The following is a 15,457-nucleotide window of genomic DNA, read 5'->3' as shown; positions in this document are numbered from 1 at the left end:
CATTTATTATATAGATTAAAGATTTTAAAACCAAACTTACCTCCATTATCAGTCCTTTTTAAAGCACCATCCTTATGAGGGCACAACTCACATCTCTACAGGAAGGAAAACATAGTAATGAACAACAAACATTGGAAAAACAATATTGTTGTCATGTAAACATTTTCATGTGGTTGACCATATACAATTTATGGCGAGAGTGACAAAAAGAAAGCTTACTTTGTTTTAAGAAAGCTGTCTAATATGACTTTATGCTTTAAATCTGAGTTCTGTATGCCTACGTTCTTCTACTGTAGTTCGGTTTATTGCTACTTCTTTTTAAAACAAGCTGCTTCTGAAACTCAGGCCCTGTGCAGACCAGCAGTTTGGCCCAGGTTGGGGGCAGAGTCAGGGTGTAGTGTCTGCACGACACACTCCCCAGCTCTACCTCCATGGTAGCATTACGCTGCCAGCTGTGCAGCACGACACACTGCATCATGGTGCTCATCTGGCACTGTGTCTGCATGACGCAGCGCCAAAGGAGCACCATAAAGTCACAGCACCACAGTTATTGCATCCTGCAAAGGCCAGATTGGGGCCACGGCATGCAGTTGCCGCAGCCCTGATCTGGTTGTAAAAGGGGCGGCTGGAGGCCACCCCTTCTGGGCTTGTGTGACAGGCTCCAAAAACCTTTAGTCTGTATCAACCTAATAGCAGCGCAAACATAGGTGTTTCTGCATAAACAGACTTTACTGAATTATTATTATTTATTTATTTATTTATTTATATAGCGCTGTAGATTTGCATGGCGCTGTACATAAAACAATAAATATATAAGAGAAAGCCTGCCTATGGCGTACAATCTAAGAGATAATAGGAAAATACTGAAGCCATTGATGCTTCTCATGTTGTGATTCTCATTCATGTACATCCCACCTTTATAAATCATCATTTTATACAGTAGTTTCCAAACCAAAAACAAACAAAATCACAATATTGCCAACACTATGCTTTTACAACATTAATAACTAATAATTATTAATAAATTATTAATAATTAATCAAAGGAACCACTGCTAGATATAGATAGATACAGAAATAAGCTAGAAGTGCCCATTTGGTGATGGAGGGAAGAGGTACTTTGAACACCTCAGCTGCTGATTGCCAAAAAACCCTCAAAACTATGGGGATTTTCTTTGGTCTATGAAGAAAATATACAAGGTCAGGGTTACCTTTTTTACAGGGGCTGAGGCATAATCCTATCCACATTAATCACAATGTGAACAAACCCCAGTGCATATAATTGGTTAGCCCAAATTTGCAGACCTCTGTCCAGAGAGATTCTACTCTAAAAACATAGTACAAAAGCCCAGTCTGTCTTCAGTCTCTCATCATTAAGTCTCACTAGATAAGCCAGTGAATAACCTACTATTATGAGAGCATTAGATAACCTTCACTATCCACTTTCTTCACATCATACCCAGTATAGTATTATACAGTACAGTATTGTCATTTTTCTCATACGCCTTTTTTTTCTAATCTAGAAAGTCCCAAATGTTATCTTTTCTCATAGAAGAGTTGCTCCAGCCTCCAATCATTCGGATTGCCCTTTTCTACATCACTTCCAGCTTAACAGCATCTGTTTTCTACAGCAGCAGCCAGAACTGTTTTCAAAGTGTGATCACACAACCAATTTATACAAAAGCATAACAGTACCTTTACTAATTTTCATTTCATTTTCAGACCCTTTACTAATGAGTCATCACTTGGGATTTGTATATTATATTTTATTTATATCCTGTCTTTCTGCCAAAGGGTGCTAAAGACAGTGAACAATAATAATACAAATATAGTAGTAAAATTAAGAACATAAAAACTGAGCAGGTAAAAATACATTGTGTGTTGTGGGCCTTTACATAATTTCCAACTTATGGCAACATTAAGGCAAGCCTATCATGGGGATTTCTTAGCAAGATTTGTTCAAAGGAGGTTTGTCGTTGCCCTCCCCTGAGGCTGAGAGCATGTGATTTGCATTTGAGTTTCATGGTTGAGCTGGGATTGAACTCTGGTCTCCAGAGTTACAGTCCAATGCTCAAACCACCATGCCACACTGGACAATAAAAACACCCAGCTAAAACTAATTGTAGCATATTTACATGACAGATTGTGGGACAAAGCCCTGTCTTTGCCAGCAAAAGCTCACAGGACTCCCCACGCTTCCCTTGGCAACATTTTCCAGGCTGGAAGATGACAACTTTTGTAATGTACATTTCAGATTTTGAAAGCATACTGAAATACACTAATACACTGGTACTTATAGCAATGTTACCACTACCAACACCAGATTCTCCTTACTAGACTTCATTAATTTCTTCCCACAGGGAGAAGTGAATCCATGACTGGGACAGCCTGCCATTATTTGAAAAATATACTATAGTAACCAGGCTGCTTACCTATACCTCTGGCATTTTAAGTAGTCATCTGTGCATTTGCTTATATTAGTTGTGTACCTAACCTGAACAGAACATTCTATATTTGAGCAATCTGGCAGGATCCCACCCTCTTGAACACAGTGTGCATGCTCAAACAACATGATCTCAGTCCAGTTCCATAAGACTACTGAACAAGTAGGCAAGAAAGGGTCTACCTTCAATGGTCCTGAGACCATTTCTTTTTACAAGGGAATTTTACATACTGTATATATGCATGTAAAAGTCTAGAAATTTTACTCAAAAACTGACCCAAAAAATTTGAGTCAACTTAACCATACAGTAACTGTCCCTTCTGATTCGTGGGAGATCCATTCCGCACGTGAATCGGGAAAACTGTCGATATTGGAGCCCCATTGATTACAATGGAGGGCGCTCCCCATGTGCGCCATTATGTCTTTCCCAGCTTGCCATCTGCAAAAGACCGAGGGATGAGAACGGCAAGACCGCGAATCGGGGAAGGACAACTGTACCGTACTTATTTTAAAAGGATCCATACCCTGGTGAAAGGCAAGAGTGTAATCTGTCTTGGAAGGACTGGCCCCACTCTACTCTCTCACCCATTCAGCCTTTAGTGTGAACACAAACAGTTATGCCTGCTGGAATTTTGTAAGTTTTTTGGCATTGTTTTCCTTTTACTGCATTCTTTAGATACATTGTTACATGCCCCTAAGTTTTTACATGCCCCTAAGATACATGTTACATGCCTCTTGACTTATCCACAGATCATATCAAAATTCATAATTTTGGCCCCCAAACCTGACCTAAATTTATAGATAAGGTTGGGTGGAGTCTAGTATATACAGTAATCAAAACTAGAAGTAGTTAAGAGTTCCACTTCCAGGCTGGGTCTGGTTTTTTTTATTTTTGGCACTTTGGAAGATTCAGCCCTCTTCATCCTGCTAGTCCTGGAGGTCCCATGAGAGCAGAAAAAATGCTCTTTTCTTATAGAAAACACAGTATGACTCATGGGAGGGGGCATGTAGCTTGTGGTCTTCACTTCACCAACCAATCAATTAAGGTTAATGTACCACTGGATTTGTCTCTGACATCAGGAACAGGGAACGTCTTCTTTGATTTCTCTGTTCATCACACATATTCATGATTAGTGAGTTAAGAGTAAATACCTGAATCCATGACTAATTATAGAACAATCTGGCCAAAGTAAGCTATGAAAGAACTAGACAAAATCCTTAAATGTAAAGATATACAACTGAACATTAAAGTCAGAACTGTGCAAGCCATTGTATTCCCCATTACCATGTATGGATGTGAGAGCTGGACAGTGAAGAAAACAGACAAAAAGAAAATCAACTCATCTGAGATGCAGTGCTGGTGAAGAGTGCTGAGGGCACTGTACACAGACAAATGTGTCCTAGAACAAATCAAGCCTGAACTCCCCCTGGAAGCCAAAGGCTATCATTCTTTGGCCACATCATGAGAAGGCTAGAAAAGACAGTAATGCTGGGAAAGGTAGAGGTCAGTAATAAAAGAGGAAGACTATACACCAGGTGGCTATACTCAATCAGAGAGTTTATGTGCCTGAACCTGCAGGATCTGAGCAAAGAGGTTGATAATAGGGGGTCATGGAGAGTCTCGTCCATAGGGCTGTTATGAGTCCAAGTTGACTATAAAGCAGCTAACAACAACAACAACAGCCAAACTGAACCCCAATATCAATCTTATCATAATGTGCAAACACAGATGCTTGTGATCACATAGCAGAGGAGCAGAAGAAAAAAACCCTAATAGAAAGGCAGTACAGATCTGGATATTGGTAAAATACTCCTAGAGATGGGGGAAGGGATGATGTCTGCAACACTAGAGCCCCCTCCTGTATCTTACTCTCCAAAATTAAAATCAGGACCTGAACTTCAGCTGAGGACAGAAGATGGAAAATAGTTTCACCATGTACAAGACTCGGGTTAGATTCAATAGCATTAGCAGTGGAGTGGAGTGAAGTTGACTGTTCTACTAAAATTCATGAAAATATGTCCTACCAACAGCAACAATAATTCACTAACTCATCATGTACAATTTGAAAAGCTGCTGAACAAAGAGTTTGTGTCTTGACTTTCTTTTTCTTTAGAAAGCAACTGTCAGTAATCTCTAAATGAACTACCATAGTCTACCATAGAGGTTGACAAAGAATTAGAGGCAAGGAAGCTTGAGACCATATATCTACCTCAGCACTACAAGATACATATCTATACATTAGGTGGAGCAAACAGTATTTTATGACCCTCGCTGAAAGAAAAGAATCAGAGAAAACACAGGAGAGATTCAAGAAGGGCAATTTACTCCTGAAGCATGAAGATTTACAAAAAAAAGACTTCACTCCCATAACCCTAAATGGAGCCAACTCTCAATGCCCCGAGGCACTGAAAAAACTGTGAAATAAATAGGTCTACTAACAAAGAAATGTAGGAATAAAACAAAGAGGAAGGAAGGATTTCCTTTAAGTGAAGAATGTTGCCAACTAGGTCACCAGTACCATGGCTAAAGAAGTAATAAATAGGATCAATGGGACCATGCCCTTTGAACACCTTACTGTGCTGAAGGTGAGGTATTAGCAAATACAGTTGGCCCTCCATTTGCATGGGAATCTGTTCTGGACCCCCCCTCCGCAAAAACGGAGGCTTGCGCGTATAGGATGCGCCCCCATGCATGCGGCACACGTGCCATTAGAAATGACAGAGGTCACCCTTCCACACATAATTGAGGTCACAAATCTCAGATCCACGAGTTAGGAGGGGTGACTGTCTATTCTGCTACAGAATATTACAGAACGGGGTTCCTTGAAGACAAAAAATGCATATATATGACACAAAGAAACCTTGAAGAAAATCTATCTTTCAAGATTCCTAGGACCAAGAAAAATCCTGTGCTTGAATAATTAAGGTGCCTCCTGTTCAACTATTCATTTCTTCCAATTAAAGAAATAAAAAGAGTCAAAACAATCTCTCAGTGACAGTTCCCAGAAACAAGCCCAAGAGAGCATTCCATAACACCACCCTCCAAACTCTTTCAACTGCAGACCTACTTGGATCAAGACCAGAATTCAAAATGGGAAAGGACCAAAAATAAGGAGTTTTTTGTGGGTTTTTCAGGCTATGTGGCCATGTTCTAGAAGAGTTTCTTCCTGACGTTTCACCAGCATCTGTGGCTGGCATCAAAAATAAGGAGATCAAAAGGTTAAAAAAAGAGAAAAAGAATGAGAACATAGATTTCTAAAGCAAGCTTTAAGGAATCAAAGGAGCCCATGAAAGAGCCTTTAAACAAAGGAGGAGATCAGAAAAAGGTTGATGAGTTTGTAATTACTCTTCCCCACTCTTTCAACATTTTTTTCATAGACAATGACCAGTTGTTTTCATTACTAGTATTATCTGTTTGCTGGAAGAGATAGCTTTCAATGCTATGTAAGCACAGACAAACAAAAGTTAACATGACAACTTGTAAGACTACAGACCATAGTTCTTAATCACATGATTTGTGTCAGAAATATTTCTTGGACAAGGACATACTGCATTCACCTAGAAGAATGTGAAACGGAGAGAGAAGTAGGACTATTTCAAGAGCAAGAGAAAGTATTACCCTAAAACAGGAGTGAGGAGAGTGTGGTCCATCTCTGTGGCCTCTGGAGCCTCCTAGCAGTATTACAAAGCCATCAGACCTTTTAAAATTGTATAAAACTTTTCTTGGTGTTATTTTTGTAACAAAAATAGTCCAAAAATCATCTCCAAAGACTTCTCAAAAGCATCCGAATAGGCTAAATAATAATAATAAAAACCACTTCCCAAGAACACCCCCCCCCGTACTTTCTTTTCCCTCCATCGTACTTTCTTTTCCCTCCATTTCTCCTTCAAAATGACAAGTCATGGGGGGGGGAGCTGAACCCTGGCCACCATGGATTTTCACTGCCCTGTCCTAAAAGAATCTGCAGCAATCTTTACTAACTGACTAGAGAATAATGTGGCAAATTTAAAAGGGCTACATGTCCATATACAATCAAATACAGTCTAGCAAAATGGCATGTATTAAGGGAGTCACAAGAACACAGAAGCACCTGTAAAAATACAGTAAATCAATATCAAATATGGCTATCACTTCCAATAGAACTGAACTCCAATATCCATGAAAAGGATATTCAGTCTTGTAGAAGACAGCTAACATCTCTGGTTAGGCCATTAAGTCCTCTCCATCTCTTTTAAAAACCCATCTTATAAGTAAACCAGGCCAACAAACTTTACCATTTTTCTTCTCAGAGGTACAAAGCTACCTGTATATATCAACATTTGTTATATTTGTAAATATAAACAATTGAGAGCCAGTGTAGTACAGTGGTTTGTGCATTCAACTATGATAGAAACCAGTATTCTAATCCCTGCCCAGGTATGGAAACCTACTGGGTGACCTTGGGCAAGTCATACTCTCTCAGCCTCAGAAGAAAGCAATAGCAATAACAAGTATATTTCTATACTGCCTATCAGTGCATTTAAGCATTCCCTAAGCAGTTTACAAAATGTAAGCCAATTTCCCCCAACAAGTTGGGTACTTATTTTACCGACCTATGAAAGGATGGAAGGCTGTGTAGACCCTGGAGTCCTGCCTGGGATTGAACTCACAACCTTGTGGCTGTGAGCAGCTACTAGTACCAGCATTTAACCACTGCACCACCAGGGCAAAGGCAAAACCCCACTGAAGAAATCTTGCCAAGAAACCCCAGTTGATAGGGTTGTCATACTTCAGAAGGCAACCTGAAGGCACACAACAGTAAGTTTAAACATTCTGCCTTCAGAAAGCTCATATTGAAATTATTTTGTTTCAAATTAATTACAGTTGCTATTAATCAAATAACATAACCATATTTGTCACACAATATGACAAAATATAGCTAAATGAAAGCTTCTGAATTCTTCTCATGTGCTAGAGGAGGGGTGGGGAATGGAGTACAGTGGAACCTTATTACACGCGGGGGATCCGTTCCGGATCCCTCCGCGTATAAAAAAATCCGCCTATGCTCAAGCCCCATTGTTTCCAATGGGGCTCGTGTGCGGCGGCGCGGCGGCGCACGAGGCACAACGGGTGCGCACGCCCATTCAATTGAATGGGACCCGCCGCCCCTTCCGCCCCGCGCACGCCGGCGGCTTTGAGCGCCTATGCTCAAAGCCGCCTATAAAAAGACCGCGTATGCGGAGGCTCCACTGTATATCAGTTCGTCCCTGCTCATTTACACCATTTTAAGCCATGAAAGCCTTTCAGGCTGAAGGGCGGGGTATAAAAACCATAAATAAATAAATGGTTCAGCAAGACAAGTAAATACAGATAATCAGTAAGCATTTAATTAATATACCTCAGCTAACAAAGCTGTAGCACCATATGTGCAATACACAATGCAACAAAGCTTACAAGGGGAAAAGGGTGATTCTGCTCTAGAAAATCCTACTGTACAACAGGTAAACAGCAGATCCCTCCACAATCTCTTATGGAGTATGCATGAAATGCGAACAAATGCCTGCTTTACCAGCAATAGCAATAACAAGTACATTTCTATATCGCTTATCAGTGCACTTAAGCATTCCCTAAGCAATTTACAATGTGTAAGCTAATTGCCCCCAACAAGCTGGGTACTCATTTTAACGATCTCAGAAGGATGCAAGCCTGAGTTGACCCTGAGCCCCTGGCTGGTATTGAACTCACAACCTTGTGGCTTATGAGTGAATGGCTGCAGTATAGGCATTTAACCACTGTGTCACCAGGGCCCAAGTATGTTAAAAAAGAAAAGAAAAGAAAATAGATCTATATGTCTGGGCACCAAAATGGAAATCATAAGAAAGGTGGAAGGTGGTGAAATAAGTATATTTTTCCTGGATACATTTCAGAAGCAGCTTTCAAAAGATCTCGAGAAAGTTGAAAATGTTTTTGTTTACTTAGGCAAGGCTTACTTGACCTGGTTCTTTCTTTCATTTCACATGTGCACACTGTTATTTTTCAATAAAAAATTTGCTGAAACATATTGAACTCTTCTTTTTGTGGTGCAGAATCTATCCCTATTCTTTCCACGTTATTTTTGCCTCTGGTACCAACATTTATGTTAAAGAAATAATGTCCGAGAGATACATCTACTTCATTAACCTGTACTATCTTTCTGGAGAAAGTCTCAGGCACTAATCTGCCTGATCCATGGATATAAATACGTAACCTGGAAAAAAACTGGACTCCACATGGGTCTTGCTATCTCCAAGCCCAGAGGCAGTGGTGGGCAAGTTCTCTTCCCCCAACATGCCTGGACTACCATCAACAGAGCTCCTATCTGCCATTCTATGCCTGTCCTACATTTCCTACCAGTGTCCAATAGAAGGAACAGATAGAAAGGAATAAATAAATAATAAAACTTTTATTTTTATCCCCTCTTTTCTGTGACAAGACGATCAAAGCGGCTCACAACACATTAAAATATCCACATTCAACATTATGTGCCAAATTCCCCCCCACACCTTAAAACTGGATTAAACAAGATACAATTAAAATTCGAGATTAAAATATCTATTCATAACACAATAAAAATATAACAAGGACCGGATGGTGGGCTAATACATGATGTGAGGGGCAATCACTCTGTGGCTGGACACTTTTATTCAAGAAGAGAAAATGTTTGTGTTTTAGAAGTGCAGAACACAGTTCAAATATGAAAAAGCTTATGGGGAGCAAAGGCAGGAGCTAGACTGAGAGTTATAGGGGGTTGCTCCTTTGAAGTCTACTTTCTGCCTACTGGAATGAGAAGGATAGGCAACTTATGTTGGAATGCTTCCACCTCCATTGCTGGAAAATGAAAAACTGGACTCTTATGGTCTTCTATCTAGTTTATAGCAACTGTTAACTAAAGAATATAAAAATTTCATTTCCTATTAAAAATAATACACTCTGAACAATGCTACTGAGCACTTCATTACAATAAATGTGCAGATTAATATTGAACATTAATTCAAACTTACCACTCTAGCTGCTCTTTCCTGAGATTCACATTTTCTACAAAACCAAGGACCAGTAGGTACTTGTACAATTCCATAGCAAGCTGTTTTGAGAGAGAAGCACAAAATAATCACATTAGAAACATACGTTTTATACACACACACACACACACACACACACACACACACACACACAGAGTAGGTTGTGGCATACACCCATATGCCATAAGTTAAGTTAATAAATGAATAAGTTAATAGCTAAACAATACATGATATGATTTTTAATGCATAAGCTAATATTAGAAATCAGAAAAAGAAAAGCATGTATTAAAGAAGATATACTAATTTCAAAAAAGACACTTACAGCAAAGTGTCCTCAAAACTGAATCTAAGTAACTTTAGTGCAATTTTCATTCTACAGAAAACCCTATCAGAACTACTTGACTTTAATTATACATGTTTGACTCTATTCATGTTGGGGAAAAGTATGAAATCACTTTTCCAAGCAGACTGCCAAATTTAACAACATATATTATTGCCTGAAATATCAGTAATTTGTGCTCTAAAATTATTTAGATTCTAATCAGTTTTTTCATTATCTACAAATAATACCTTATGTGGCCAGCTATGCTTTTTATTAATTCTACAGTTTATGCTCCCAGCTTCTCTGAATAATTGACCCAGGCTGCATCCACACTACAGAAATAATCCAGTTTGACACCACTTTAGCTGCCATGGCTCAGTGCTATGGAATTCTGAGAAATGACAGAGAAGCTAAATGTCTCCAAAAAACCCCTACAATTCCCAGAATTCTATAGCACTGAGCCAAAGCAGTTAAAGTGGTGTCAAACTGGATAATTTCTGCAGTGCGGATGCAGCCCTAGTTATGATTTTAAGTACTCTCAGTCCCACTCTGGGTTCAATGACAACTCAATTAACTGTCTTCCTTACTCTTAACCTCCGGTTCCTCTTTATGCTTATTGCCTTGGACGATCATCGCCATTTCTGATCCTGCTAAAGATTTCTCATACATTTCTGGTGGTTCCCATTCCATTCCATAATGCTTAAGGTCTCCTAATTGTATAACATATATATTCATCCAGGGCTATAACTATCCATCATATTTATCATGGGTAATGCCAATACACACAACTACACGGTATTCCAATCCTGCAGTTGCAACTAATTGATCAGCCTTTCACTTCCAATCAAAGCACTACTGCACCCTCATTTTCATACTGTATTTAGGGATGGATGTCATAAAGTAGCCTCCTTCAGAAATGCTACTTTATGCAGATTCAAGAATAGGAATTCAGTCTGTGTTAGATGGAGTTACACTCCCCTTAAAAACTCAGATTCATAAATTGGGGGTACTCCCGGATTCACCTCTGACCCTGGAGGCCCAGGTATCAGCAGTGACCAAGAACACTTTGCACAGTTAAAAACTAGTGCACCAACAGCACCCATTCCTGGAGAAGTCAGATTTGGCCATGGTGGTACAGTCTGCCCTTGCCTTACACGGGGGATCCATTCCGGACCACCACCCCCGGTGTAAGGCAACAAGCGCGTATGCTCAAAAACTCTCCATGCTGCATGGTTGAGCACATGCGCCATGGGCGCACACACCATTCTCCCAACCTCTCAGCGGCTTCCACATAAGCTGGAAGTCACCTATAATGAGCCCGCGTATGGCGTGGGCTCACTGTACATGGATTACTGTAATGCGCTCTACATGTAGCTGCCTTTGAAAAGTGCCCAGAAACTTCAGTTGACCCAAAGAGCTGCAGCCAGGTTGTTAACCTGAGCTGGCTACAGGAAGCACAGAGCTCCCTTGTTGCAACAACTCCACTGTCTGCTGGACCATTTACAGGCACAATTCAAAATGCTGGTTTTGACCTATAAAGTCCTATACAGCTTGGGTCCATGTTATTTGAAGAGTTGTATCTTCCTTTATGAGCCCACTAGAGCACTGAGACCATCAAGGGAGATCCCATCACCCCCTCTGGCTCATTTGGTGGTGTCATGGGCCAGGAGCTGAAGGATTAGGACCCAGAGGAAGAGTCTGATGAGGAAGCAAATCTTCCAGATAGAGAACAGGCTGCAGCTCTCCCTGTTGCAGAGCAGCCTCAGCCAGATCTCCCTGAAGAGCCTCAACCAGTTCATCTTGTTGAACTGCAGCCTCAGCCAACAAGACAAAGGCAAGACTCGCCTGCTGATGAGGCAGAAGACACAGCTGGGGTCCTAGGTCCTCAATCAAGGAGGAGGGACAGAAGGATACACCAAAGGCTCAGCCAGGCTGCAGGCCAAGCAGCAACAGAGAAGCTCTAATTAGGACCAGTTGGTGTCAGGCCAGAGTCTGTCTAAGGTGAGTGCTGGAAGCAACTTGTCTGTTCCCTGGCCAGTATTCCTGTCACTGATACCTGTTTCCAGACTCCTGCACTTCATACTTTGAAACACCTGGCTTCTTCCACTCTTGGATTGTGTTCACCTTGATTCTTGATGCCTCACTTGACTCAAACTGTTTGACTAACGCCTTTCTCATAACAAGAATGATTTCTAGCTGCTGGTAATTTACTGCCTCTGCCTGCACTACCAGTTGATGGTTCCCTCCCAGCCAACCTGAGTAGGCATTTAGTGAATCAGAATAGGTGGGAACAAGAGAAAGGGTTTCCTCAGTGACTGCTTCCAGGCTATGGAATTCTCTCCCTAGAGAAGCCAGGTTGGCCCCATCCCTGCTCTCCTTTCAGCAGCTGATAAAAATATTCTTATGCCACCAGCTTTCTCAAACTGACAAGGGTCGGACTTTATTGTTTTTAACATGTACAGTGTGGCCGCGCTATATGCAGCTTCCAGCTTATGTGGAAGCCACACGACAATAAAAGCAATGTCGCACATGCCACCCAATTGTTTCCAATGGGGCGCGAGCATACACGGATTTCCCCTTATGTAGGGGGATCTGGAATGGATCCCCTGTGGAAGGGAAGGGCCCACTGAAGTGTTTTAAATTTTGTTAGTTGTCTTTAGTCCCTATACCAGGAGAAAGGTGGGATATCAATTAATAATAATAATAATAATAATAATAATAATAATGCAGCTGTGCCAGCCACAGAATGTTAACTTTCACTGTATGAAAGAACACTATGGGGAAGAAACCAGGAGACAGTAAGGCTGGAGTTATCATATATCTACTCCTCCAGACAAACTGAACAGTTTTACAGTGTTAACATGCCTATATATTCAGACATTGGCTAACTCCCAACATTGGTGTGGTATTATCATAATCTACATCAGGAGTGCAGCCAGACTGGTTCAGAGGGCCAGGCCACCAATGAGAATGGCCACAGGCCATGTGTCTTACCCTTACCCTAATCCCTGTCAGGGAAGAAGGAAGAGGAAAAAATCAGGAACACTTTAGTGGCTCTTTCATGCTGCCAAAAGAGGAGAGAGAAGTGACACAGACCCAACCATTGTTTTGAATGTCTGGTTCAGGATAAACAATATAGGAAGAAAAGCTAGGAAATTTGCCTGTGCTGTAGCACAGACAAATTTCCCAGCTATCCCTGTAGCTCAGTTCCAGCAAGCATTCAGAGAAATTGTTAGACTTATGTCATCCCGACTCCTTTCTTGCCAACATGCAAGGGCCACTGACATCTGTGCTGCCAAGGGGTGGGGGGGGTGGGGGGGGCAAGAAATACTTCTCCTTGATGCTCTTCGGCTGCCAACCCCTATGTTCTTATGCTTAACTATGGTATACTGGATTCTCAACTTGTAATGCAACACAAATATTACAATATGTATATATACAGGCTTACATCAACATTTGCCACTGCTAATTATACATTTGGGCCTGCTTAACCCTCAAGTATTGCATCTCATATGATTTATATTGCAATTTGCATGTGTGTAAAACTTTTCAAAATCCATATGTTAAGGACTTAGTGTTGTAGAAACTGCTACAGAAACCCAAACAAATGCTGCAGAAACAATTGTGTATAAACAGCAATTGGCCCAGCACTTTATAGTTCAGAATTCAGCCACTTCTGTAAGTTAAACCATCTAGATCAGGGTTTCCCAAACTTTTTGACATGCGGAGTCCTTATTTCTATGACAGAGCCCTAAGAGGCCTAACCTATGTCTTATAAGTTAATGGTTTTAGGAGTATATATAAGAATACAGTTGGACCTCCATTTTCACGGGGGATATGTTCCGCCCCCCCCCCCCGAGTGAAAATAGAGGCTGGCGCATATTCAAGTCCATAGGCTTGAACAGGGCGTGTGCCCATGCATGTGCCTGTGCACACCTAATTAAAAATACCAGAGGTCGTCGCCCCTCTGCAAATTTCCAAGGTCGCGGATCTCAGATCCGCAAGTCAGGAGGAGCAATTGTATATTCTTATTCTTTAATTTCATTCAATTTTTATTTCTTTCATTTTCCTGGAGTGACCACAGAGCACCTGGGAAATGCACGCAGAAATTCAAACTATTTAAATGGTAAGTATGGATCACACTGAAATCTAATTTAGTAATCAGCATAAAGGCATCCAATCAGTCCTAAAACTAAGAGTGGCTGGAGCTATACGGCACAGAGTCCTATGCATTATTTACCTGAATTAAGCCACACTGAAGTTAATGGGATTTACCTCCAGAGAAATACATAGAACACTGTAGCCGTATTGCACACAGGCTTCCATTTGTCTCCTTAACCACATCATATCACCAACCACATCAGTTCACCAAAAAGAAAATCAATAGATTTCAGGAAATTCCATTTTGAATTGTGGTGTTACATACCTTATTTGTTAGAAAAATAATACATTTATTGTAACTGATACTATAATACTATACATATTTCCTCAAAATGTAAGTCCTGTTAGTTCTATGGTACTTCCTCCTAGGTAAGCAATTACAAGATTGCAGTCTGAGGTATTTTCTTAAATTTGCTGTTGAGGTTTGAATACAGTTGCAAATTAGCTTCATCTGAATTAAAGCAACCCTTAAATACATCTGAATATTACTCCAGTCAAGTAGCCCAACTGATTTTAGAAATGTTATAGACAGGGGCTATCAAAATGTGTGAAAATACATTGACAGATCACAAGATACAGCTTAATATGCCTCTTACCAGCATAATATTGCAAAAATATGAATAGATACTACAAAGGTGTTATCCAAGCCAAAACAAATATTGTGCATAAGCACAACTTAATTTACTTTAAAAAGGCTGATTTCCTTCTATTCTAGTATTTTCCCTTTCCCCTCCTTTTCCTAACCTATAAGAAAATACTATATCTTGTTCATCCCATATGAACGAACCCACAGTGCTGTGATACCAACAGATACTTAGTTGTTGTTAACTGCCTTTAAATCATCTTTGATTTATGCCAACCCCATGAATGAGAGACCTCCAAGATACCTTATTATCAACAACTCTGAGCAAGTCTTGCAGATTCAGGGCCATGGCTTTCTTGATTGTGTCTATCTGTTTGGAATGCGGTCTTCCTCTTTCCTTATTGCCATCTACCTTACCAAGCATGATTATATTTTCTAGTAAGTCTTGTCCTCTCATAATATAAAGTACAACTGTCTCGGTTTAGTCTTCTTGGCTTCTAAGGAGAGTTCAGATACTACACTATGCTACACTAAGCTTAAATACTTGCCCTGGATTCACATTAACACATTATATTCTTTTGTAAGGAATTCTTTTGCAGTGTATATACTTCTGTATATACGTAAGCTATAGACAGTAAATCCATGCTAGGATTGTTCCAAATTCTCTTATTTTTACCATGCCACTGCACAACATTTCTGCATCTACCATTTCAAATTCCTTTACTTAGCGTGCTGTCATGGAAGACTGAAGCACTGAAAGAATGACAGCTGCTCCCCACTGCTGTCACTGCTTCCTCCTTGAGTGTGTCCCTTGAGGAAATAACTACTATAGGAAGAGGATGACTCTTAAGCTGATCTTCATTAATCTATACTTCCCTCAGACAGGATACATGGAACACAGAGAAATGATC

At 40.4% G+C, this 15,457-nt stretch overlaps 1 protein-coding gene across 4 annotated transcripts in view; it reads right to left on the bottom strand.

Annotated features, from left to right (window-relative positions):
* MLLT10 (MLLT10 histone lysine methyltransferase DOT1L cofactor) overlaps positions 1–15,457 on the bottom strand; it is a 149,182-nt gene that overhangs the window by 127,853 nt on the left and 5,872 nt on the right. For 3 of the 4 annotated variants that reach the window (XM_089533341.1, XM_089533339.1, XM_089533340.1), the window contains exons 2-3: positions 9,463–9,542; positions 41–95 (exon numbers count right to left, since the gene is read on the bottom strand). In XM_089533341.1, coding sequence (XP_089389467.1) covers positions 41–95; positions 9,463–9,542 — 135 coding nt within the window. Of the gene's footprint in view, positions 1–40; positions 96–9,462; positions 9,545–15,457 lie in introns of those variants that run through there. The other variant, XM_089533342.1, reaches the window with a different exon arrangement.

Source organism: Sceloporus occidentalis, unplaced genomic scaffold (genome assembly GCF_023333645.1).
Source record: "Sceloporus occidentalis isolate IW3139 unplaced genomic scaffold, rSceOcc1.0.p SCAF_7, whole genome shotgun sequence".
NCBI lineage: Eukaryota > Metazoa > Chordata > Lepidosauria > Squamata > Phrynosomatidae > Sceloporus > Sceloporus occidentalis.
Note: the sequence above shows the minus strand (reverse complement) of the source record. Positions and strands in the feature narration are given on the sequence as shown.